Genomic DNA, 24,306 nt, shown 5'->3' with positions numbered 1-24,306 from the left:
TGGGATAGCATGATCCATGCATTCCTGGAGATGTCCGTAGAGTGCATTTATATAGGATTCTGCAGTTTGAGCCGTAGTTTCCACTGGCCCTGGGGCCTTGAAGGATTCCACTTCGGTTTTGAGAAGTGAGAAGTTCACTTTTGAGAAGTTTTTCACTGTGGTTTTCTGGGCTGGGGGTGGGGTCGGGATGTGGACATCCAGTGAAATTAATTTATGGTCTGATCTTACCAATGAGGGATATACTTCTGGTGTGGAGCATAGAGTCCCCATGTTGGTAATGATCAGGTCTAGTATGTTGTCCCCTCTTGTGGGACTGGTGACTAGTTGTTCCATAGCATTTGAGTTTATAATTTCCAGGAACCTTTGGGCTAAGGTGCTGAGGCTTGAGTAGTGCTCCCAGTCAATGTTTGGGTAGTTGAAGTCACCCAATATAATGGTGTTCAGAGAGATCTTCATGTTCTCCAATGTTTTCAGGAAAGCCAAGTGGGATTCCTGACTTTGAGAGGGTGGTCTGTAGGATGCTATAAACTGAAAAGCAGTCTTGCCCACTGTTAGTTGTACATGGATGGTCTCCGATGCCGTGCAATGCCACTAACCTGGAGGTGTGGATATCCCTGATAAATATGGAAACTCCCCCTCCTTTTGTGGTTCGGTCCGGGTTTTGGGGCCAAAAAGCATGATATGAGGTATAGCCTGGTAGTGCTGGGGTGCTGTCTGGAGCCTTGAACCAGGTTTCTGTCACTGCACAGATATCGATGTTCTCCATACTGAGGAGAGCTTTGAGTGCATGCATCTTGAGGTTAAGACTTCTGGCGTTTAGCAGCATTACCCTTAGTTTCTTGTTCCTTGTGCTGTCTATGGGGGTGGGTTTGACTTTTGAGCCTTGCCTAAAAAGGCACTATGGGGGTGGCTAGAGCCTTTGCCAATATTCGAAAGCCCAGTGGTGACAGGTGCAAGCCGTCCCTAGCAAAGCAACGTGGCTTGTCGAGCATGTCATCCCAGGCTGACAGACACTGGATCCCCTTTGAATGACACCAAAATTTTAGCCAATTGTTAAAATCGATCATTTTGTCTTTGTACTGTGGCATCATTCTAGGTGAGGGTAAGATGCTGCTCAAGGTCAGGGTCATACCAGCCTGGGCTACATGATCAGAGAGCTCCTCTATGTCTCTTTTCATGTAGTCCAGGGAGGTACGTCTCAGGTCATTCACACCAGCATGTACAATGACTGAGTCATATTTGTATTTGCTTTGGAGTGACCTGAGTGCTTGCGTTATGTGGCGGACCCTAGCACCCGACAGGCAGCTTAACGTGACCTTCTCTTTATTCAGCCTGGTGAGTGGGACGTCAATGTGTCTGACAATAGAGTCACCTATTACAAGAATATCAGGTGTGTTATTCAGCCTTAAGGGCTGTGGCTGCTTGGCACACTGACTTTGTGGGTTATGTGTTGTGCGTGTTTTGTTTTGAGGTAGCATTTGCTTGTATGTCTGCTTTGGAGGTCTCTGTTGCTTAGGTAGATTTTTATTTAGAGCCTCCGAGTATGTTTTTGTGTATTTATGTGTTTGGTTCACTGATGTGGTGGGACTATGTGATACTGGAATTGTGTTGTGTGAGGTTACCTTCTCCTCCTGACTGGTTACACTAGTTTTGAGATGAGAGAGCTCAGCCTCCAGTTTGGCTAAATGGTTGCATCTCTCACATATATTTGAACCTGTTTGGAGGAGGAGAGGGTTGTCCGTGTACATGAGACAGTTCTAACATTGCCTCAAAATTCCCAGATTCACCAATTTTGACCAAACTGGAGTCAATCATTATACAGCCAAACACTCTGGTCATGGGGAATTTCAATTATCCCACCATCAATTGGGAAACCTACTCCAGTCATAACTCACTTGTGCAAAAGTTCCTTGACTTTAACTCAAATGCCCTAGAAAAAATTGTTCAAATCCCAACAAGAGGAACAAGGATACTAGATGTAGTTCTTACTAACATGACCAAGAAATGCACCACCATAACTGTTGGACCTTTATTAGTTAAAGGACCACTACGGGCAATCAATGAAAAAACATATATTTTTTATCTTGCCATGATTTACTGCACTTCCTAAAGCTGCCTGCAGCAAAATAAGTGCTCATTCCTAATTTTTTTTATTTTTTTTACTCTTGTCTGTCCTCATGGGGGCAGACATTGTGATTCCTTTGGAAAGCTAAATCTGTCTCAATGCACAGACTGTGAGAACAAATAGCCCTATCATTTGTTGTCAGACTAGACTTCCATTCACTTAGAATGGACCACCTAAAAAAATGCCAAGTTTGAGAGTCTGCAGCTCATGTGTCATTGACTGGTACGTGCTGAGTTTTAGAAAATGTTGTTCCTATTGCTGTGCTACACATTCTCAGAAAGAAACTTGCAAAAGTGTCAACAAATTACTGAGATAAAAAAGACTTTTCACAAGGAGCAGTTTTGCAAGTTTCAATTCCTGTCCAAGTTACTCCTCCCATCTCTCCTCCTTTAGTACTGCTGGCCTACATGTCGACAAGCTGTGACACTTGTCCCACACTGCCGCTACTTTTGTACTTCTGGGCTACATGTATACAAGCTGTGACACTTGACCCACACTGCTGTTACTGTTGTATTGCTGGCCTACATGTATACAAGCTGTGACACTTAACCCATACTGCCGCTACTGTTGTACTGCTGGCCTACATGTCAACAAGCTGTGACACTTGACCCATTCTGCCGCTACTGTTGTACTGCTGGCCTACATGTATACAAGCTGTGACACTTGCCCCATACTGCCGCTACTGTTGTACTGCTGGCCTACATGTCGACAAGCTGTGACACTTGACTGACACTGCTGCTACTGTTGTACTGCTGGCCTACATGTCTACAAGCTGTGACACTTGATGCACCCTGCAGCTACTGTTGTACTGCTGGCCTGCGTGTCTACAAGCTGTGACACTTTACCCACACTACAGCTACTGTTGTACTGCTGGCGTACATGTCGACAAGCTGTGATGCTTGAGTCACACTGCTGCTACTGTTGTACTGCTGGCGTACATGTCGACAAGCTGTGATGCTTGACTTACACTGCTGCTACTGTTGTACTGCTGGCCTACATGTACACTTGACCCACACTGCCGCTACTGTTGTACTGCTGGCATACATGTCAACAAGCTGTGACACTTGACTCACACTGCTGCTACTGTTGTACTGCTGGCCTACATGTCTACAAGCTGTGACACTTGACCCACACTGCAGCTACTGTTGTACTGCTGGCCTGCGTGTCTACAAGCTGTGACACTTGACCCACACTGCAGCTACTGTTGTACTGCTGGCCTACATGTCTACAAGTTGTGACTCTTGACCCACCCTGCCACTACTGTTGTACTGCTGGCCTACATGTGTACAAGCTGTGACACTTGACCCACTCTGCCGCTACTGTTGTACTGTTGGCCTACATGTCGAAAAGCTGTGACACTTGACCCACACTGCTTGCTGTTGTTGCTGTTGTACTGCTGTTGTACATGTATACAAGCTGTGACACTTGACCCACACTGCGGCTACTGTTGTACTGCTGGCCTATATGTCTACAACCTGTGACACTTGACCCACACTGCTGCTATTGTTGTACTGCTGGCCTACATGTCTACAAGCTGTGATACTTGACTCACACTGTCACTACTGTTGTACTGCTGGCCTACATGTCTACAAGCTGTGACACTTGACCCACACTGCCACTACTGTTCTACTGCTGGCCTACATGTCTACAAGCTGTGACACTTGTCCCACATTGCCACTACTGTTGTACTGCTGGCCTACATGTCTACAAGCTGTGATACTTGACTCACACTGTCACTACTGTTGTACTGCTGGCCTACATGTCTACAAGCTGTGACACTTGACCCACACTGCTGCTACTGTTGTACTGCTGGCCTACATGTGTACAAATCTGTGACACTTTCCCCATACTGCCGCTACTGTTGTACTGCTGACCTACATGTCAACAAGCTGTGACACTTGACCCACACTGCCGCTACTGTTGGCTTACATGTATACAAGCTGTGACACTTGACCCACACTGCTGGTACTGTTGTACTGCTGGACTACATGTATACAAGCTGTGACACTTGACTCACACTGCCGCTACTGTTGTACTGCTGGCCTACATGTCTGCAAGCTGTGACACTTGTCCCAGACTGCTGCTACTGTTGTACTGCTGGCCTACATGTTGGCAAGCTGTGACACTTGTCCCACACTGCCGCTACAGTTGTACTGCTGGCCTACATGTATACAAGCTGTGACACTTGACCCACACTGCTGCTACTTTTGTACTGCTGGTGTACATGTCAACAAGCTGTGACACTTGACTTACATTGCTGCTATTGTTGTACTGCTGGCCTACATGTCTATAAGCTGTGACACTTGCCCCACCCTGCCGCTACTGTTGTACTGCTGGCCTACATGTCTACAAGCTGTGACACCTGACCCACTCTGTCGCTACTGTTGTACTGCTGACATACATGTCGACAAGCTGCGACACTTGACCCACACTGCCTGCTGGTGTTGCTGTTGTACTGCTGGTCTACATGTATACAAGCTGTGACACTTGACCCACACTGCAGCTACTGTTATACTGCTGGCCTACATGTCTACAAGCTGTGACACTTGACCCACCCTACCGCTATTGTAGTACTGCTGGCACACATATCTACTAGCTGTGATACTTGACTCACACTGTCGCTGCTGTTGTACTGCTGGCCTACATGTCCACAAGCTGTGACACTTGACCCGCACTGCTGCTACTGTTGTACTGCTGGCCTACATGTATACAAGCTGTGACACTTGCCCCATACTGCCGTTACTGTTGTACTGCTGACCTACATGTCAACAAGCTGTGACACTTGACCCACACTGATGCTACTGTTGTACTGCTTGCCTACATGTGTACAAGCTGTGACACTTGACCCACACTTCTGTTACTGTTGTACTGCCGGCCTACATGTATACAAGCTGTGAAACTTGACCCATACTGCCGCTACTGTTGTACAGCTGGCCTACGTGTTGACAAGCTGTGACACTTTACCCATAGTGCTGCTACTGTTGTACTGCTGGCCTACATGTATACAAGCTGTGACACTTGACCCACACTGCTGTTACTGTTGTACTGCTGGCCTACATGTATACAAGCTGTGACATTTGACCCACACTGCTGCTACTGTTGTACTGCTGGCCTACATGGCGACAAGCTGTGATACTTGACTCACACTGTCACTACTGTTGTACTGCTGGCCTACATGTCGACAAGCTGTGACACTTGACCTACACTGCCGCTACTGTTGTACTGCTGGCTTACATGTATACAAGCTGTGACACTTGACCCACACTGCTTTTACTGTTGTACTGCTGGCCTACATGTATACAAGCTGTGACACTTAACCCATACTGCCGCTACTGTTGTACTGCTGGCCTACATGTCAGCAAGCTGTGACACTTGACCCACACTGCTGCTACTGTTGTACTGCTGGCCTACATGTATGCAAGCTGTGACACTTGCCCCATACTGCCGCTACTGTTGTACTGCTGACCTACATGTCGACAAGCTGTGACTCTTGACCCACACTGCCGCTACGGTTGTACTGCTGGCTTACATGTATACAAGCTGTGACACTTGACCCACACTGCTTTTACTGTTGTACTGCTGGCCTACATGTATACAAGCTGTGACACCTAACCCATACTGCCGCTACTGTTGTACTGCTGGCCTACGTGTCGACAAGCTGTGACACTTGACCCATACTGCCACTACTGTTGTACTGCTGGCCTACATGTATACAAGCTGTGACACTTGCCCCATACTGCCGCTACTGTTGTACTGCTGGCCTACATGTCGACAAGCTGTGACACTTGACTCACACTGCTGCTACTGTTGTACTGCTGGCGTACATGTCGACAAGCTGTGATGCTTGACTCACACTGCTGCTACTGTTGTACTGCTGGCGTACATGTCGACAAGCTGTGATGCTTGACTTACACTGCTGCTACTGTTGTACTGCTGGCCAGCATGTACACTTGACCCACCCTGCCACTACAGTTGTACTGCTGGCCTACATGTCTACAAGCTGTGACACTTAACCCATACTGCCGCTACTGTTGTACTGCTTGCCTACGTGTTAACAAGCTGTGACACTTGACCCATACTGCCGCTACTGTTGTACTGCTGGCCTACATGTATACAAGCTGTGACACTTGCCCCATACTGCCGCTACTGTTGTACTGCTGGCCTACATGTCGACAAGCTGTGGCACTTGACTCACACTGCTGCTACTGTTGTACTGCTGGCCTACATGTCTACAAGCTGTGATACTTGATCCACACTGCAGCTACTGTTGTACTGCTGTCTTGCGTGTCTACAAGCTGTGACACTTGACCCACACTGCAGCTACTGTTGTACTGCTGGCGTACATGTCGACAAGCTGTGATGCTTGACTCACACTGCTGCTACTGTTGTACTGCTGGCGTACATGTCGACAAGCTGTGATGCTTGACTTACACTGCTGCTACTGTTGTACTGCTGGCCAGCATGTACACTTGACCCACACTGCCGCTACTTTTATACTGCTGGCATACATGTCGACAAGCTGTGACACTTGACTCACACTGCTGCTACTGTTGTACTGCTGGCCTACATGTCTACAAGCTGTGACACTTGACCCACACTGCAGCTACTGTTGTACTGCTGGCCTGCGTGTCTACAAGCTGTGACACTTGACCCACACTGCAGCTACTGTTGTACTGCTGGCCTACATGTCTACAAGTTGTGACTCTTGACCCACCCTGCCACTACTGTTGTACTGCTGGCCTACATGTGTACAAGCTGTGACACTTGACCCACTCTGCCGCTACTGTTGTACTGTTGGCCTATATGTCGAAAAGCTGTGACACTTGACCCACACTGCTTGCTGTTGTTGCTGTTGTACTGCTGTTGTACATGTATACAAGCTGTGACACTTGACCCACACTGCGGCTACTGTTGTACTGCTGTCCTACATGTCTACAACCTGTGACACTTGACCCACACTGCTGCTATTGTTGTATTGCTGGCCTACATGTCTACAAGCTGTGATACTTGACTCACATTGTCACTACTGTTGTACTGCTGGCCTACATGTCTACAAGCTGTGACACTTGACCCACACTGCCACTACTGTTCTACTGCTGGCCTACATGTCTACAAGCTGTGACACTTGTCCCACATTGCCGCTACTGTTGTACTGCTGGCCTACATGTCTACAAGCTGTGATACTTGACTCACACTGTCACTACTGTTGTACTGCTGGCATGCATGTCTACAAGCTGTGACACTTGACCCACACTGCTGCTACTGTTGTACTGCTGGTCTACATGTGTACAAAGCTGTGACACTTTCCCCATACTGCCGCTACTGTTGTACTGCTGAACTACATATCAACAAGCCGTGACACTTGACCCACACTGCCGCTACTGTTGCACTGCTGGCTTACATGTATACAAGCTGTGACACTTGACCCACACTGCTGTTACTGTTGTACTGCTGGCCTACATGTATACAAGCTGTGACACTTGACCCATACTGCCGCTACTGTTGTACTGCTGGCCTACGTGTCGACAAGCTTTGACACTTGACCCATACTGCCACTACTGTTTTACTGCTGGCCTACATGTATACAAGCTGTGACACTTGCCCCATACTGCCGCTACTGTTGTACTGCTGACCTACATGTCGACAAGCTGTGACACTTGACCCACACTGCCGCTACTGTTGTACTGCCGACGTACAAGTCTGCAAGCTGTGACACTTGACCCACACTGCTACTACTATTGTACTGCTGGTCTACATGTCGACAAGCTGTGACACTTGACCCACACTGCCACTACTGTTGTACTGCTGGCCTACATGTCGACAAGCTGTGACAATTGGCCCACACTGCTGATGTTGCTGTTGTACTGCTGGTCTACATGTATACAAGCTGTGACACTTGACACCACTTCTTATGCTATGTTTCTCAAATATTTCATTGATACTTGTCTGCCTGATATGTTTCCAAATGCACTAGGGACTTGGTGCATATCATATGCTTTTTGCCACACTGAGAGAATACTGGCAGAACTGTGGAATGTTATAACCGCAACAGTATTAATTTTTATTGTAACTCTACTTGGCCAAAATTTAAAATGCTACTCAGTCAGATGTTTAGCATTTGTTTAGAAATTCTCATGTGGGGAAAAACCATCATGTGTCATTTCCAGTTGGTTTTGAAAGATAGGTGAGAGGGTATTGACCTGATGGATACAGTTAAGGAGTTCCAGGCCTTAGCAACCTCGTACGAGTACAGACAATGCCTATCAGATTTGCTAGGTTTGTAGACAGGTAGGAGTTTTTGGTCACTGGATCACAATGACTGACTGGGAACATAGTTGTGTAGAATGCATTAGTGCTGGACAGGCAGATGGATACTGGATAATTTTATAGGTGACAAAAAGCTGAGTATTTGTTAGCTGATGTGGAAGTTTTAACGGTTTAGGCTTTTCAGTGGTGGGTTTTGTAAGGGTATGTGCTGCAAATTTAGCGACTTTGTTTTGTCTGATTACAACACAGTTTTATTGTCTTTCTTTGCTTGAAGGCGAGTTTTATTAGGTCTTTTGGTTGTCCCATCGCTACTTGACTGTTGAGCTATTATACACAAATATGGAGGCGTGCGGTGAAGTTTTCACATGGAAGGTACAATGAAGGATCACTCTTTGCAAAAACAGTGAATCTGTGTTTTTATCAGAAGATAACGTCGCCAGTTGTGGTCAAGTGCTTATTTTGTCAGGCAGTTGGGAGACATGGCATTTTAGGGGGATTACCTTATTGGGGTGACTATTCCCTAATGGAAATATGCCACAGTATGTATTGATAATGGTTGTATGAGATGTTTTGGCCTTTTAAACAATCAGTTTAGACATATGGAACATTTCTAGTTATACCTGAATATCTGTAGGCTAATTAGGAAAACCAATATGCAATTATGCCTGTAACATTCTGATGTATAAAGCCTGGAAACCTTTGTCACTGCCCTATTTTACTAGCAGTTCTTTTTCAGTTAAATCGTTTTTAAATGTGTGGTATTTGCATTTTTTTGTAATTTTTGTTCCATCTTTTTCATCTGGCACATTTTTTGGTGGTAATTGCATGTTGTGGTCATTAGCATGACGACGCAGGAGCAGCCTTCACAGCATTTCTGTATGTAGAACAAGTTCTTTGGCATCGTGTCTCTGTTTTGCTATTGTATGACATGTCTACTTCCTAGTACACAACCATCTGTGGTGAGATAGAAATTTCAGAAATGCATTTGTAAAATGGTACTTTCCTTCTTGCTGCAAATATAGGATATCCTCTGAAATTTTATAGATGGGATACAAAGAAAAGGAACAGAAATTAATTTAATATGCAACACAGATTGTACTGGGAGAGTGACAGAGATCCTGAGTGCATTGCTTTAAGTGACTCTGCTGTCAGTATCAGTCAGACATATACAAATAGCTATCTTTATTATGTTATATGAAGATCACACAAAATAAATTAAAAAATATAAATTGATTATTATAAGGCAAGCCACATAAGTTTTGTTAGCACTTTAAGACTATAATAATTTGCATCTGGGTTGTGGGATTAGAAGGCAGTGATATTTAAGAATAGGGTAACCAGACCTGCTGGGTTGAACACAGTGGTCAGCTATACTGCAGTATGAAGTGAAACCTAATATTACAAAATGCATGCATCTAGTAAAATATAGGTTCAAACCTAGAAAAGTCACAAGGTGCTCCATTACAACACCGTGGCTCTTTTGTGGTAGAGCTCTGGCTTTTTACTGTAATATGAAGAATGCAAAATGTATTTGGGATCTAGGATGTTAAACTACACATGTAAATTGCTTTTAAATATACTATAGTACATACAAATATTTTTTTAATTTGTTCTTATATACTTTAAATAGAATTTTTTAAAGGTACACACATTGGAAAGGATGAAACTTTTGATTATACCAGTAAGCAGATAAGCAACTAAATGTAAAAAAAGGACTTGTAGTACACTCGAGGTAATGACCTAATATGGTAGAGAAGAGGATGTGTGTGAAGAAATTACCTTTACCTATTTATATGGAGTTGCAATGACTTGTTTTTTGTTTCCTGCAGGAAATGATCAATAATGAACTGGCTTGTAAGGATAAAGACCACAAACCGGAGGGAGACCATATCAGTTCCCTCAGCATCTGTCAGACTTATGATTGGAAGCCACAATTCATTCCTATCCAACAGCTCCAGAATGGCTTAACTTTGTACGAAAAGAGTAAAAATGTTGGAAGCAAACATTGTTGGAGCTGTTCAGATGGTTGTCAGAAGCAGAACTTTTATGAGTCCAAAAACCAGGAAGTGGACAGCATGTATTCTTTATCATCCTTTCCTTTTCAAGACCCTAGTGCAACAATAAAATCCTGTTGTGCAGCCACGATAAAAGACTTCACACCAATGCAGACAGAGAGTGAAGAGTTAAATGTGTCTCATAGTCAGAATCTTTACAAAGGTTTTGAGGCTTGTGGTGTGTTAACATCAGACCAAACAAATATTCTCAAAGATGTGAAATCATCAGGCCTGATTGATTCCCTAGTAGCCTGTCAAAGCAACATTTCTCTGAGCTCTGTGAAACTGTTGACCTGTGAAGAAATAGACAGTGATCAAGGAAATACCTTTGACTCTCAATCTCTTGAAAGTGTCTCCAGTTTGGTTAATATATACTCAGTGGAATCTCAGATTGTAGATGACAGTGACACTGTTACTCAAAATTTATTGCACTCCAAACCTGAGGCTGAGGAACAGCAACCATTTTCACAAGAAAGTACCAGAAGGAATGCTGGTTACAAACTATGCCCAATACTGTGTGAACCCTTTCAAATGGCTGACAATGGCTATGAATCTCGTGGCAAACTGCTTTAGTACAGTTTCTTAGAAATGAGGCTAAATTTGCCACTTTGAATCAGCTGAAGCAAAGCATACTTCTATTCATATCCAGGAACATCTTCTCATGAGGAGGCTGGGAATTTAATAAATGCACTAAGATAGAGGCAGAAAAAAAATTACATTTTTTATAGGATAAATTCATACATACCTGCCTTTAAATATATAGCCAGATCAAGTTTTTTATTCATGACTTACCTGTATACTGCAGTAAGACACATGATTTCAGTACTTAAGGATGCTTGGGCCACATATGTTACAACATCTTTATTTGGTAATGAAGTAAACAAATGTGAATTTTTATACCTACTACATCTGACTGCCTGCCATCACCTAGGTTCTGCAGCTGATTTAGAGCCTGCCGCTCCACTTTACTGTACACCTCTCCAACTTACTTTCTGTCCAGGGTCCCACATATTGGGAACCTCCAAGTAAGCAGTTGAGGGAAGTATACAGACAAAAGATCAGGATATTCCAGTACACCGCACTGTGGAAGTTTGTTTTTCAGTATGTTCTGCCCACTGCTTCACCCAGTTTGCACGTACATGTCTCAGGGCTAGCATCCTTGGTATTCACCAAGAAGTAATACTCCTTGACTGTAAACCCCACTCAGGTAGGTGAGCTAGTAAAAATATTCCACTCTGTATCCACAACCAGTTCTTCAGGGACTGGTTCTATTGATTTGGATCCAGTTCATGTAGACTGCAGACAGATCTCCACCCCTTTGTGCACAGAGGTTTACAATGTGAATGGCATGTCCTGAATAGAGAGACTTTCAGGAAATACACACAGCTTCATATCTCAGAAAACTGAGTTTAAGAATACTGAGACAAGATGAGTGCATGTTTGCCATTGCTGAAGTTTTTCTAGATTGGAGATGCCTAGATCATACAATGACTGCCTTGTAACTTGGATTGGCGATGCCTAGATCCTACAGTGACTGCACTGTAACTTGGATTGGAGATGTCTAGATCCTACAACGACTGCAGTGTAACTTGGAGAAGTTGAGTTTTACTTTTGCTATCCACCTTTTCCCGCTTGAGTTTGTGCAACCTCAGAGTCAGTATATTTACTGACTGTTTCGGACGGCACAGTGGTGCAGTGGTAGCGTTGTCACCTCCCAGCAAGAGGTTCTCCGGTTTGATTCCCAGCTGGGGTGCCTTCTGTGTGGATTCTGCATGTCCTCCCTGCGTTTGTATGGGTTTCCTCCAGGTGCTCCGGTTTCCTCCCACGTTACAAAGACATGCACCTGGAGCCTTTCTCCCTGAGCCTCTGCTGAAAATTGGCTTCATTCCAAGTCAGACTTTCCCGGTTAACAAATGTTAAATAAATAAATTTAGAGCAGTAAGGGGCTTATGCCCTGCAAAGACTATATATTTTTGGGTAACCATTTGATATTGTCATACTTCTGGGAATAGAAAGGCCTAATGAGCAAAAATGTGACCTTAGTTTACCAAGTCCTAACCCCGGGTCTTAGCTTTTACCCTTTTCTCTGAGGTGTGTGTGTGTGTGTGTGTGTGTGTGTGTGTGTGTGTGTGTGTGTGTGTGTATATGTGGTTTTTATAGGTTTGGAGGGCTTGTCCCCCACGTCATGAATGCAGGGGACTTGCCCCCACAAAAACAGCTTTAATAGAGAACAGTGAGGATCAATAGTCACGGTTCTCCTGAATTTTAGAATAGTTTTCCCCATTAGTTCCTGGACTCACTCTTACAAGTCCCAGAATTACATTAGGTAGTCATATTTTTGTGTTTTGCTACCTGAGGGTATCACTGGTTTAGAAATTTGACCTCCTAAAACTTTAGATCTTTTAATTTAGAGTAATGGTGTCTTGATTAAACAACAATCATAGCACGTCAGAGAATTTTGTTTTATCACGTTTGCTAAAAAAGAACAGCAAATCTTATCTTTATCTGTATGATGTTTGTTTCAGTACAACAGTGTTGAGTACTTGGGGCATGTAGCCATCTGTCAGTGCATGAGTATCTTGTATTCCTTAAAGCTATACCAGTCTTGACTAGATCAACCTGGATTTACGCTTCAGCAACTTTTGAGAACTGCAGCAACAGTTTTGATAAAATTGTAAAGCTTTTAAACATGTTCATGTGCTTTAGTGTGATACTTATGAGGGGAATTGTAAGAAATGTTTACTGCGTTTGTACATTGCGTTGTAGACTGGTAATACCATGTAGTATGTTATCTGACTGGCATTGAAGTATTCATACAGATGAAAGGAACAGTATGAAGCTAGCAAATTATTGCAAATTGCACTATTTCTGCCATGGTTCACATAAATAAAATGACTATGGTACTATTTATATTGTATATATAGGAAAGAAAGTAAATGCTGAAGTAAAAATAAATATATTTATAAATGTACATATTTGTGATTTTTTTTAAAAAAAAATACCTTTTGCACAAATGAAAATTCAGAGATTAAACATGCATATTTGAGTTAGTGCTAGAGCTGAGATGCTCTCTGAGACAAGCAAGGTAGTAAGAGGAAATTAATTGCAAGATGCACATATAACGTACCCTATCGGATTTTTTAATCATTTAAACACATTGGCTTCCACTTTACCTCTGCTGGCCTGAGATCTACCTGCCTTCCTGCCAAACACCTTCTAGTGTGCTCTTGTACTACCTTATTAATAGTCTTCCTCGGAACAGGGGTATGGACTTCACCCCTGGATGTTCTGTTCAACAGATGTGAGGCATTTTCATACCCTATCTTCCCACCAAAATGTGGGACGCTCACTGCAAACTGATGCTAAATAAAAGACACATGATATAGGTTCATAAGTATATACTAAGTTAATGACCTCCAGGGCCTATATAAGCCTAGCTACACAACTCATCCCAACTGTATGACCTGGTAACATGTGTGTCTTATCTGAGGGGGTATGTTTGCTAGAAGGGGTATGTAAGTTAGGATGGGTAGGTTAGTTAGGAGGTTGCTAAAAAGTTATGTGGTGGGTTAGTTAGTTAATGTTTGTTTGTCCTTGGTCTAAAAAAGACATTGAGGCCAGCCCAGGGGTGAATTTATGATTACCTATTTAGTGCTGGTTAGGAAATGTTTACTGTCAGCCTATGTCTATAAGAGACATGGGGATAACCCAAGGATGATTTTGCGATTTTCCATCCAATAGTCAAGGTTACATTTGAACAGGGTTAGGGATGGACTCTGCTTCACATGGATTGGGAGCTTAATCCAGAACATGGGGATTCTTTGAGTCACATTTCTGTTTGCCAGCATGTTCTACTGATTTCACAAGCAAAGTTTAAATCCCTGGACCTAGTGTTTCTGGTGTTTCTCATTGTGTGGCTCTGCAAAAGATACATCAGGGCTGGATCTAAGGATGCTTTATATGCCAAGCACAGATCACCTCTCAACACCCTCAAGGGGCTGAGTATAGAGACAGGGCTTTAAGACATTCTGTATATGACAGTGTGTTAATACCCTGGATTATCTTGGTGAGAAACCCCCATTCCAACTGCTGCATATCCCTAGTCAGGTACATGCCAAAGGGGAAATTATACTCAATGATGGGTTGATAAGGGATGAGATTAGTAATACTATAACTTCCTTGAACCTGGATATCATACACTTACTTATAAGTTGGGCAGCATAGAATGATTTTCTTACTATCTTTGCTACAGGTTGGTCAAAGACCAGATTACTATCTACATATGTTCCCAGATCTCTACTGGGTCAACTCTTAGGGTTATAATGCACTTCTTTGCACTAAGTTGTAATCTGTGGCTTTGGCACCAGTCATTTATCTGTGTTAGACCATCTTAAAGGATCTTAGGGTTCAGGGGGGGTATTTATGATAGCTCCTAATTTGCAGCCATCTGTGAACTTGATGAGCCAGAGGCCCTTGACATTAGCCTTAACCTCCAAGATGTAGATGCCAAACAAGAGTGGGCCGGTCATAGAGATCTGAGGTACTCCACTGGTGACCTGTCTCTTGATGGAAGTGGTCTCATCAATCCTGACATCTTGGGCCCTATCTGTGAGCCAGCTGGCAATCCATCAATTTGTTTAGGGTTTTATGACTAGTTCCATGTGTTCATCCACAATACCTGAGTAGAGTATTGCATCAAATGACTTGGACAAGTCTAGGTAGGTGGTATGCACCATTTTCCCTTCATCTATTGCCTCAGTAAACACTGCTACGCCCTGCTTCCTGCTGTGTAGTGCTGCAGTGTCCTACCAGAGTGTACATTGTAAGTAACCATTAACAGTGCTGTAGTGCCCTATCAGACTATACAGTGTAAGAAGCCATGTACAGTGCTATGTTGCTCTGACTGTTCATTGTAGGTAACCATGTGCAATGCTGCAGTGTCTTATCAGACTGTACAGTGTAAGTAGCCATGTACAGTTTTGTAGTGCCTTGACAGGGACTGCACAATGTAAATAGGCATGTACATGCGACAGTGCCCTGTCAGCCTATACATCTGTCGCTGGAATGGACACTACTGGACTTTTAAAGCAGACCATTTTTATAAGGCTTTGAGAGCACATTTGTAATGATTTATCTGCCCATCATCTAATAAATGGACACTAAAACTTCAAGTACTAGACTCTTGTAATTATTTATAAGTTCTGATGGATGATTCTGGAAACATTTTTTCCATTTTATTTAGTAAAATCTAAGGATGGCCTGTTTTCCTTTTATCAGATATGAAATTAATAAAAAAAGTAAGAAGTGTTACCATTTCTAGTAAAATTTCCTAATAAATATTGCACTATGGACTAAAATTTTCTTTCTGATACTGAAAGTGTAGAATAAGTATTATAACAAAATACATAATTTAAAATGTATGGCCTAGCTTTACATCACATGCTAAGAGTCTATACCTTATGGCGATTATAAGTCTGTGACTGGAGGTCATTTTGTCAGACCTTAGGATTCATGACATAATTATAACTGGAACACACAATGTGCTCTTCCTGTCCTAACTTACAGTTTTGGAGTGATTGACTGGCCCCAAAATGTGTTGGATAGATTCGATAGGAGAACAAGAAGGATGCATCATGCTCACCGAATGATTTATAAAAATCAGTGCATACCAAGATTATATATTCCCCGTTCTGAAGGAGGGATGGACCTCCTTGAAATTCATTACATGTATAGATCTGCAATCATGGGACTCCACACATATCTGCTGATCTCACAAGACCTAAATGTAGTAAAAATTTTGAAACACAAGGAGCATAAATCTAAGATGACTTCTCTGCTTAATCTAGCAGAAGCATATTGAAGTCAATCGGGAATTGAAATCAAACCAGAAGTAGATAAAAATCAGGCAGCAACTGAATGTGCCAAAAAACAAAAGAAAGAATATAAGATGAAGGACCAGACGAGAAGGCAAGAAATGTGGAAAGGTGTAATTATAGTTGTAAATGTAGAAAACTTCTGGAAGAACTTCATATTAATCAGGAATGAACATAAGAACGGATAAGGAGAGGCGAATTCAAACCAAGAGATGAACGGTTAATACTGGCTGCACAAGATAGTGGGCTACGTCCACACTGGTTTACAAAGTCCATTGAACATGTGGGAGAAACAGACAAATGTAGGTTTTGTAAAACAGAATTGGAAATAGTTGCACACCTCATTGCTGGATGCAATATGCTAATGGCAGAAGGACAGTATACTGAAAAGCATAATAATGTGGCAAGAGTGTTGCACTTAGGATTGTGCACATTATGGTACTGAAGTAGTTGAAAAACACTGGAAATATGAGCCACAAAGCATCACAGAAAAATGAAGTCTGCATCACATGGCATCATCCATTACCAACAGTTCAAAAGACAGATGCTAGAAAACTGATATAGTGGTCCAAGAAAAGAAGACAAGACCAGCATTGATCATTGAAATCAGCACACCCAGTGACTACACTGTCCTGCACAGAGAGAGACAGTCATAAAATATAAGGATTTAGGTTCATAGGTTCATAGGTTCATACTAGGCTATCTGCCCAAGGGCATTTATAAGCCTAGCCCATAGTTATTTGGCTTTCGCCACCCCTTTAGTTTGAATAAAACTATGCCTATTATTTTGCTGTGCCTCTGTCAAGCAGTGACACTGAAGTAATCCCTGGGGTATATCTGCGATCCCCCATCCATTGGTCAAGATTCCTCTTGAACAAGGCCAGCGAGGTGCTCTGCCTCACATGTACCGGGATTTTGTTCCACAGCATAGGGAGTCTCTGGGTGATGAATCTGTCCCTCCAGCACGTTCTATTAATAACCGTGTCAAGGTTTAAGTCTCCACCCTTGTGGTTCTGAGGGATCTAGATTTTTTGAGGTGGAGCATATTCATCAAATCAGGGTTTGACATGGCCTTATATGTCAGGCACAGGTCACCTCTGAGCAAGCGGTATGAGACTGAATAGAGCTGGAGTTCTTTCAGTCGGGCAGCATAAGACATATTTTTGAGACCCTTTATCCTTTTGGTGAGGAACTTTTGGGGCCTTTCCAGCTGCTGCAGGTGTCGGGTCAGATACATTCCGAATGGGGCATTGTACTCAATCATAGGTCTAATGAGTGATGAGTACAGGGGATGATGACCTCCCTTGATCTAGATGTGAATCCCTTCATGATCAGGTGGGCAATGTAGAAGGTTTTCCTAACTACTTTAGCAACATGAGTGTCAAACGAAGGCTACTGTCAACCTGGGTCCCCAGATCCCTGATGACTTCTTCTGTGCTCAGTGGATTGCCACCTATATGGTAGCTAGGGGTAACCTTGTTTTTCCCGAAGGTATGACTATGCATTTCTTGGCATTTAACTTTAGGCCATGGCTCTGGCAACAGTTATCCGTTTCTGTGAGGCCCTTCTGAAGGATATCTGTGTCAGATGTGTTTTCGACTATGGCGCCCAGTTTGCAGTCATCTGCAAACTTTGTCAGCCATAACCCTCCTGTGTTTGCTTGTACTTCAGAAAAGTAGATGCCGAACAAGAGTGGACCCAGGACTGAGCCCTGTGGGACACCACTTGTGACAGGCTTTGAGTCTGACATGGCTCCAGCAACTCTGACCCTGTGGGTTCTGTCACTTAGCCAGTTTGCAACCCATCTTGTGATGTATGGGTTTACATTCAAGCTGATGAGTTTTTCGATGATACCTGAGTGGGGTATTGTGTCGAAGGCCTTTGCCAGGTCAAGGTAGGCTGTATGGACTGCCTTATGGCCTTGGTGACTGTCTCGAAAAAGTCAACCAAGTTTAAAAGGCATGATCTGCCTTTGACAAAGCCAAACTGGGTTGGATCCAAAGTCTGCAAGTTCCCTATGTCTTTATTTATGAGTTCCATTATGATCCTCTCCATGGCTTTGCAGATAAGGCTTGTCAAGCTAATGGGACGGTAATTTCCAGGGTCGGTGGAGGCACCGCCCTTGTGAAGTGGGACCACAGTCGCCATGCGCCACTCCTTGGGTACGTATCCTGAGGTGAGGCTAAGATTAAACAGCTGTCCTAACTGCGGGTTTAATTCCTCATTGAGTTCGTGGAGCACACAGCCGGGGACACCATCCGGTCCCATGGATGCTGTGTTTTTTTGCTTTGGAGAGCAGTTCTCACCTGGGCGTTGGAGATGTTTGGGGGGGCTACAATCCTCTGGTATAGATATCTCTCCTTTTGGGGGGGGGGGAAGTTTGCACTGAACCTGTCAGCCAGTATGTTGGCAATGTGTGTAGGTTCAGTAATCTTCACATCATTTTGAACTAATTCTGAGCATATCTGGGAGTTTCCTCCTAGGTTTCTAACATAGCTAAAGAAGGCCTTATGATTGTCTTTTGAGTCCTTGGCGATTTTTCTCTCAAAATTTGCCTTGGATGATTTTATGAGAGGTCTTAGTTTTTTACTTATAATGATCAAAGGTGTCTTACCTTTCAAGGGTTTTGCTCTATCTTGTTTTAGCTTCCTCCTTTTGTTGTAGAGCTTGTTTATGGCTGGGGTCCACCAGACTGGACGCTTGCCTTTGGTACAAAGAGTCTTAGTTTTGTTTGGGATTGCCTGATCCATGCAGTCCTGTAGGTGCTGGTAGAAGACATTTGTAAGTGATTCAGCGGTTTGAGTAATGTTTACCACTGGCTCAGGGGCCTTAAAGGAGACCACACTAGTTTTAGAAGTGTGAAGTCGGCTTTTGAGAAGTTTTTCACTGTGGTCTTTTTTATTTCAGGTGGGGGCAGGATGAGGACCTCCAGCGAGATTAGTTTATGATCTGATCTCACCAGTGAGGGGTATACTTCTGGTGTTGAACATTGTGATCCCATGTTCGTGATGATGAGATCAAGTATGTTTTCTCCTCTTGTGGGGATGGTGACTAGTTGTTCTATGGCATTTGAGTTTATGAACTCCAGGAACCTTTGGGCTAGAGTGTTTGGGCTTGAGTAGTGTTCCCAGTCTTTATTAGGGTAGTTGAAGTCACCTAGTATGATGGTGTTTGGAGATACATTTATCCCCTCCATTGTTTTCAGGAAGGCCATGTGAGGTTCCTGAGTTTGAGAGGGTGGCCTGTAACATGCTACAAATTGCAGAGCAGTCTTGCCTATGGTTAATTGCACCTGGATGGTCTCCGATGCATCGTGCGTTGCCACCAACCTTGAGGTGTGGGTGTCCTTTATGAATATGGACACCCCCCTCCTTTCTTGGTGTTGTCCGGATTTTGGGGCCGGAATGCATGATATGAGGTGAAACCTGCTAGTGCTGGGGTGCTCTCAGGAGCCTTGAACCAGGTTTTTGTCACAGCACAGACATCGATGTTCTCCATACTGAGAAGGGCCTCGAGTGCGTGCATCTTGAGATTGAGACTTCTGGCATTGAGCAGCATTACCCTTAGTTTTTTTACTTTTTTGTGTTCTAGGGTGGTAGGTTTAGAATTTGAGCCTTGCCTAAAAAAGGCACTATGGGGGTGGCAAGAGCCTTTGCCAATATCCGGAAGCCTAGGGGTGACAGGTGCAAGCCGTCAGAACTGAAAGCAATGTGGAAGAAAGATACCCAGAGAGTTTCAATAGTAGTAGGAGCAATAGGTCTTATAAAAAAGGTTTACTATGGTAATGCTGAAGCAGACTCGGTCAAATGATGGTATCATTGACCCATGTCTGCGAAAGTGATAATGTCAAATTCCAACATTGTAGAAATACATCTCGACTTTGACCATCGAATAAGTGTTAACATGGGTCAAGATGGGGAGAGATTTGTACTTCAACAATGTTGGGTTCGACATTGTCACCGTTCACCCTCTGGACTTCGGTGAAGTGGATTCAACTGAATCCACTTCAACATTGTGATTGTAAACCTAAAAAAAATAATCTACAATTGTATTTAGATATGCTACCAATACATGTAACACCGTACAAATTTCAGGAGTCATTACTGGGTACATTGCGGGTGCTGTGAAGAGTACTACCGGCTGACATCAAAGATTGAAACAATACTAATTTCATGAACTTTAATTGTACTTTGACTTAAGAATGGGGTCCATTCCCATCATGGTATTAACAAACCAAAAGATTTGGAGAAATCAAAAAGGGAGAATACATAATATTTCAACAGCAATGCGCTATATGTAAAATAACATACTAGTGGCAATTATCACGTGTTAATTTTTATTTATTTATGTTGATGTTTGAGTACTGGTAAAGTCCAGCTGCATTTAAATCTTATTTTTAGTGGAGGCCTGGGGAGAATATATATGACATAATACAAATTTTATATATATATATATATATATATATATATATATACATATATATATATATATATATATATATATATATATATATATATATGTATAGAACCATATATATATATATATATATATATATCATCTTCTTCTTTCGGCTGTTCCCGTTAGGGGTCGCCACAGCGGATCATCTGTTTCCATTTCTTCCTGTCCTCTGCATCTTGCTCTGTCACACCAACCACCTGCATGTCCTCTCTCACCACATCCATAAACCTTATCTTGGGCCTTCCTCTTTTCCTGTTACCTGGTAGCTTCATCCTTAGCATCTTTTTCCCAATATACTGTGCATCCCTTCTCAGCACATGTCCAAAGCAACGTAATCTTGCCTATTTGGCTTTGTCTCCAAACCTTCTGGGCTGACCCTCTATCCTGTCCACCCTTGTCACATCCAGTGCAAATCTTAACATCTTTAATTCTGCCACATCCAGCTCTAACTCATGCCTTTTTGTCAATGCCATTGTCTCCAACCCATATAACATAGCTGGTTTCACTACCCTCTTGTAGACCTTCCTTTTCACTCTTACTGGTACTCGACTGTCACAAATCACTCCTGACAATCTTCTCCACCCACTCGATCCTGCCTGTACTCTCTTCTTCACCTCTCTTCCACACTCACCATTACTCTGAACTGCTGATCCCAAGTACTTAAACTCATTCACCTTCGCCACCTCTACTCCCTGCATCCTCACCATTCCTCTATCTTCCCTCTCATTCACACACATATATTCTGTCTTAGTCCTGCTGACCTTCATTCCTCTTCTCTCTAGAGCATATCTCCACCTCTCCAGGGTCTCCTCCACCTGTTCCCTACTCTCACTACAGATCACAATGTCATCTGCAAACATCATAGTCCACGGGGACTCCTGTCTGATCTAGTCTGTCAACCTGTCCATCACCATTGCAAATAAGAAAGGGCTCAGAGCTGATCCTTGATGTAATCCCACCTCCACCTTAAACGCATCCGTCACTCCCACCGTAGACCTCCCAGCTGTCACACTACCTTCGTACATATCCTGTACCACTCTTACATACTTCTCTGACACTCCCGATTTCCTCATACAAAACCACAACTCCTCTCTAGGCATCCTGTCATCTGCTTTCTCTAAATCCGCAAAGATACAATGCAACTCCTTCTGACCTTCTCTGTACTTCTCCATCAACACTCTCAGAGCAAACATCACATCTGCAGTGCTCTTTCCTGGCATGAAACCATACTGCTGATCACCAATCATCACCTCCCTTCTTAACCTAGCTTCCACTACTCTTTCCCATAACTTCATGCTGTGACTGATCATTTTAATCCCTCTGTAGTTACTACAGCTCTGCACATCACCCTTATTCTTAAAAATTGGTACCAAAACACTTTTTCTCCATTCCTCAGGCATCCTCTCACTTTCCAAGATTTCATTAAACAATCTAGTTAAAACTCCACTGCCATTTCACCTAAACACCTCCATGCTTCCACAGGTATGTCATCTGGACCAACAGCCTTTCCGTTCTTCATCCTCTTCATAGCTATCCTTACTTCCTCCTTACTAATCCACTGCACTTCATGATTCACTATCCGCACATCATCCAACCTTTGCTCCCTCTCATTCTCTTCATTTATCAACCCCTCAAAGTACTCTTTCCATCTGCTCAACACACTCTCCTTGCTTGTGAGTACGTTTCCCTCATTATCCTTTATCACCCTTACCTGCTGCACATCTTTACTAGCTCTGACCCTCTGTCTAGCCAATCGGTACAGGTCCTTTTCTCCCTCCTTACTGTCCAACCTTTTATACAACTCTTCATACGCCTTATCCTTAGCCTTCGCCACCTCTCTCTTTGCCATACACCTCATCTCCTTATACTCTTGTCTACTTTCTTCATCTCTTTGACAATCCCACTTCTTCTTCACCAACCTCTTTCTCTGTATACTCTCCTGTACTTCTTCATTCCACCACCAGGTCTCCTTGTCCTCCTTCCTCTTTCCAGATGTCACAACAAGTACCCTTCTAGCCATGTCTCTTACTAGCTCTGCTGTAGTTACCCAGCTATTCGGTAACTCTTCACTGCCACCCAGTGCCTGTCTTAACTCTTCCATGAACATCACCTCACAATTACCCTTTTTCAATTTCTACCATTTGAGCCTTGATGCTGCCCTCACACTCATCCTCCTCTTCTTGATCACCAATGTCATCCTGCAAACCACCATCCTATGCTGCCTAACTACACTTTCCCCTGCCACCACTTTACAGTCTCCAATCTCCTTCAGACTGGCCCTTCTACATAAGATATAATCCACCTGTGTGCATCTTCCTCCACTCTTGTATGTCACCATATGCTCCACCCTCTTGTTAAAATACGTATTCATCACAGCTATGTCCATCCTTTTGGCAAAATCCACTGCCATCTGACCTTCTGCATTCCTTTGCTTAACACCATACCTACCCATCACTTCCTCATCCCCTCTGTTCCCTTCACCAGCATGCCCATTGAAATCTGCTCCAATCACCAGTCTCTCACCCTTGGGTACAGTTATCACCACTTCATCCAACTCACTCCAAAATTTTTCTTTCTCATCCATCGCACACCCAACTTGTGAAGCATATGCACTAACAGCATTCATCATTACACCATCAATTTCCAGCTTCATAAACATTTAATTTGCAAAACTATTGTTCATTTAATGGCATTAAGAAATGTACTTTTCTTATAAAGGTTTTATGGTAAAAAACAACACCCCACTATTTAATCCACCCCAACCGCAACTACTGACAATCCTTTCTCCCTTAAGCCCAACGAAACTTCTACCATAAGTAAACTACTAAATAAATTAAAACCCACAACACTTGCAATAGAGCAACTACCCAACACATATCTCAAGTTAGCAGCTGATGTCATCGCTTATCCTGTCTTATCTCATGTTAGCAGCTGATGTCATTGCTTATCCTGTCTTATCTCAAATTATGTCATCACTTACCCTGTCTTATCTCAAGTTAGCAACTGATGTCATCACTTACCTGATCTCCATATTGATCAACAGATCAATAAGAGAGCAGTACGTCCCTAAACTCTGGAAAACATGATTCCTCAACACAAAGGAGGTGCCTCAACAAAATTCTCCAACTACAGACAGAGGCATTCTCTCTCCATTGTTTAAAATCCTTGAAAAATGTATCCAATCCCAGCTTATTGACTACCTTACCTGTAATAATCTGCTAACTAACTCCCAGCACAGCTTTAGGCCTAAGCACGGTACTATGACAGCCATATTAAGCTTCACAAACACTACTAACCATCTAAAAAATAATGGGCAGCAAGTAGCCTCCGTCTTCTTAGATATGTCCAAGGCATTTGAGGCAGTATTTCATCAAAGGCTCCTCAGTTAGCTAACATCATTAAATCTATCCCACTCAGCCCTCTCTTGGTTTCATAATTATCTCGCAGACCAACAACAAGCTCTGAAATGGCAAAATTACCTATCCTCACACTTATTTGTTACAGTTTGTGTTTCCCAAGGATCAGTCTT

The 24,306-nt window shown here is 43.1% G+C and overlaps 1 protein-coding gene across 1 annotated transcript in view; it reads left to right on the top strand.

Moving 5' to 3' along the window:
* The window catches only part of LOC122790097, an 883,343-nt gene extending 871,126 nt beyond the window's left edge, over window positions 1–12,217 (top strand). The window contains exon 7 of the mRNA XM_044057668.1: window positions 10,222–12,217. Coding sequence (XP_043913603.1) covers window positions 10,222–11,019 — 798 coding nt within the window. The 3' untranslated portion in view covers window positions 11,020–12,217. The remainder of the gene's footprint in view (window positions 1–10,221) is intronic.
* The last annotated feature ends 12,089 nt before the right edge of the window (window positions 12,218–24,306 follow it).

The sequence above is a fragment of the Protopterus annectens genome, chromosome 15.part0 (assembly GCF_019279795.1).
Source record: "Protopterus annectens isolate FY-2018-M chromosome 15.part0, PAN1.0, whole genome shotgun sequence".
Classification (NCBI taxonomy): domain Eukaryota; kingdom Metazoa; phylum Chordata; order Ceratodontiformes; family Protopteridae; genus Protopterus; species Protopterus annectens.
Note: the sequence above shows the minus strand (reverse complement) of the source record. Positions and strands in the feature narration are given on the sequence as shown.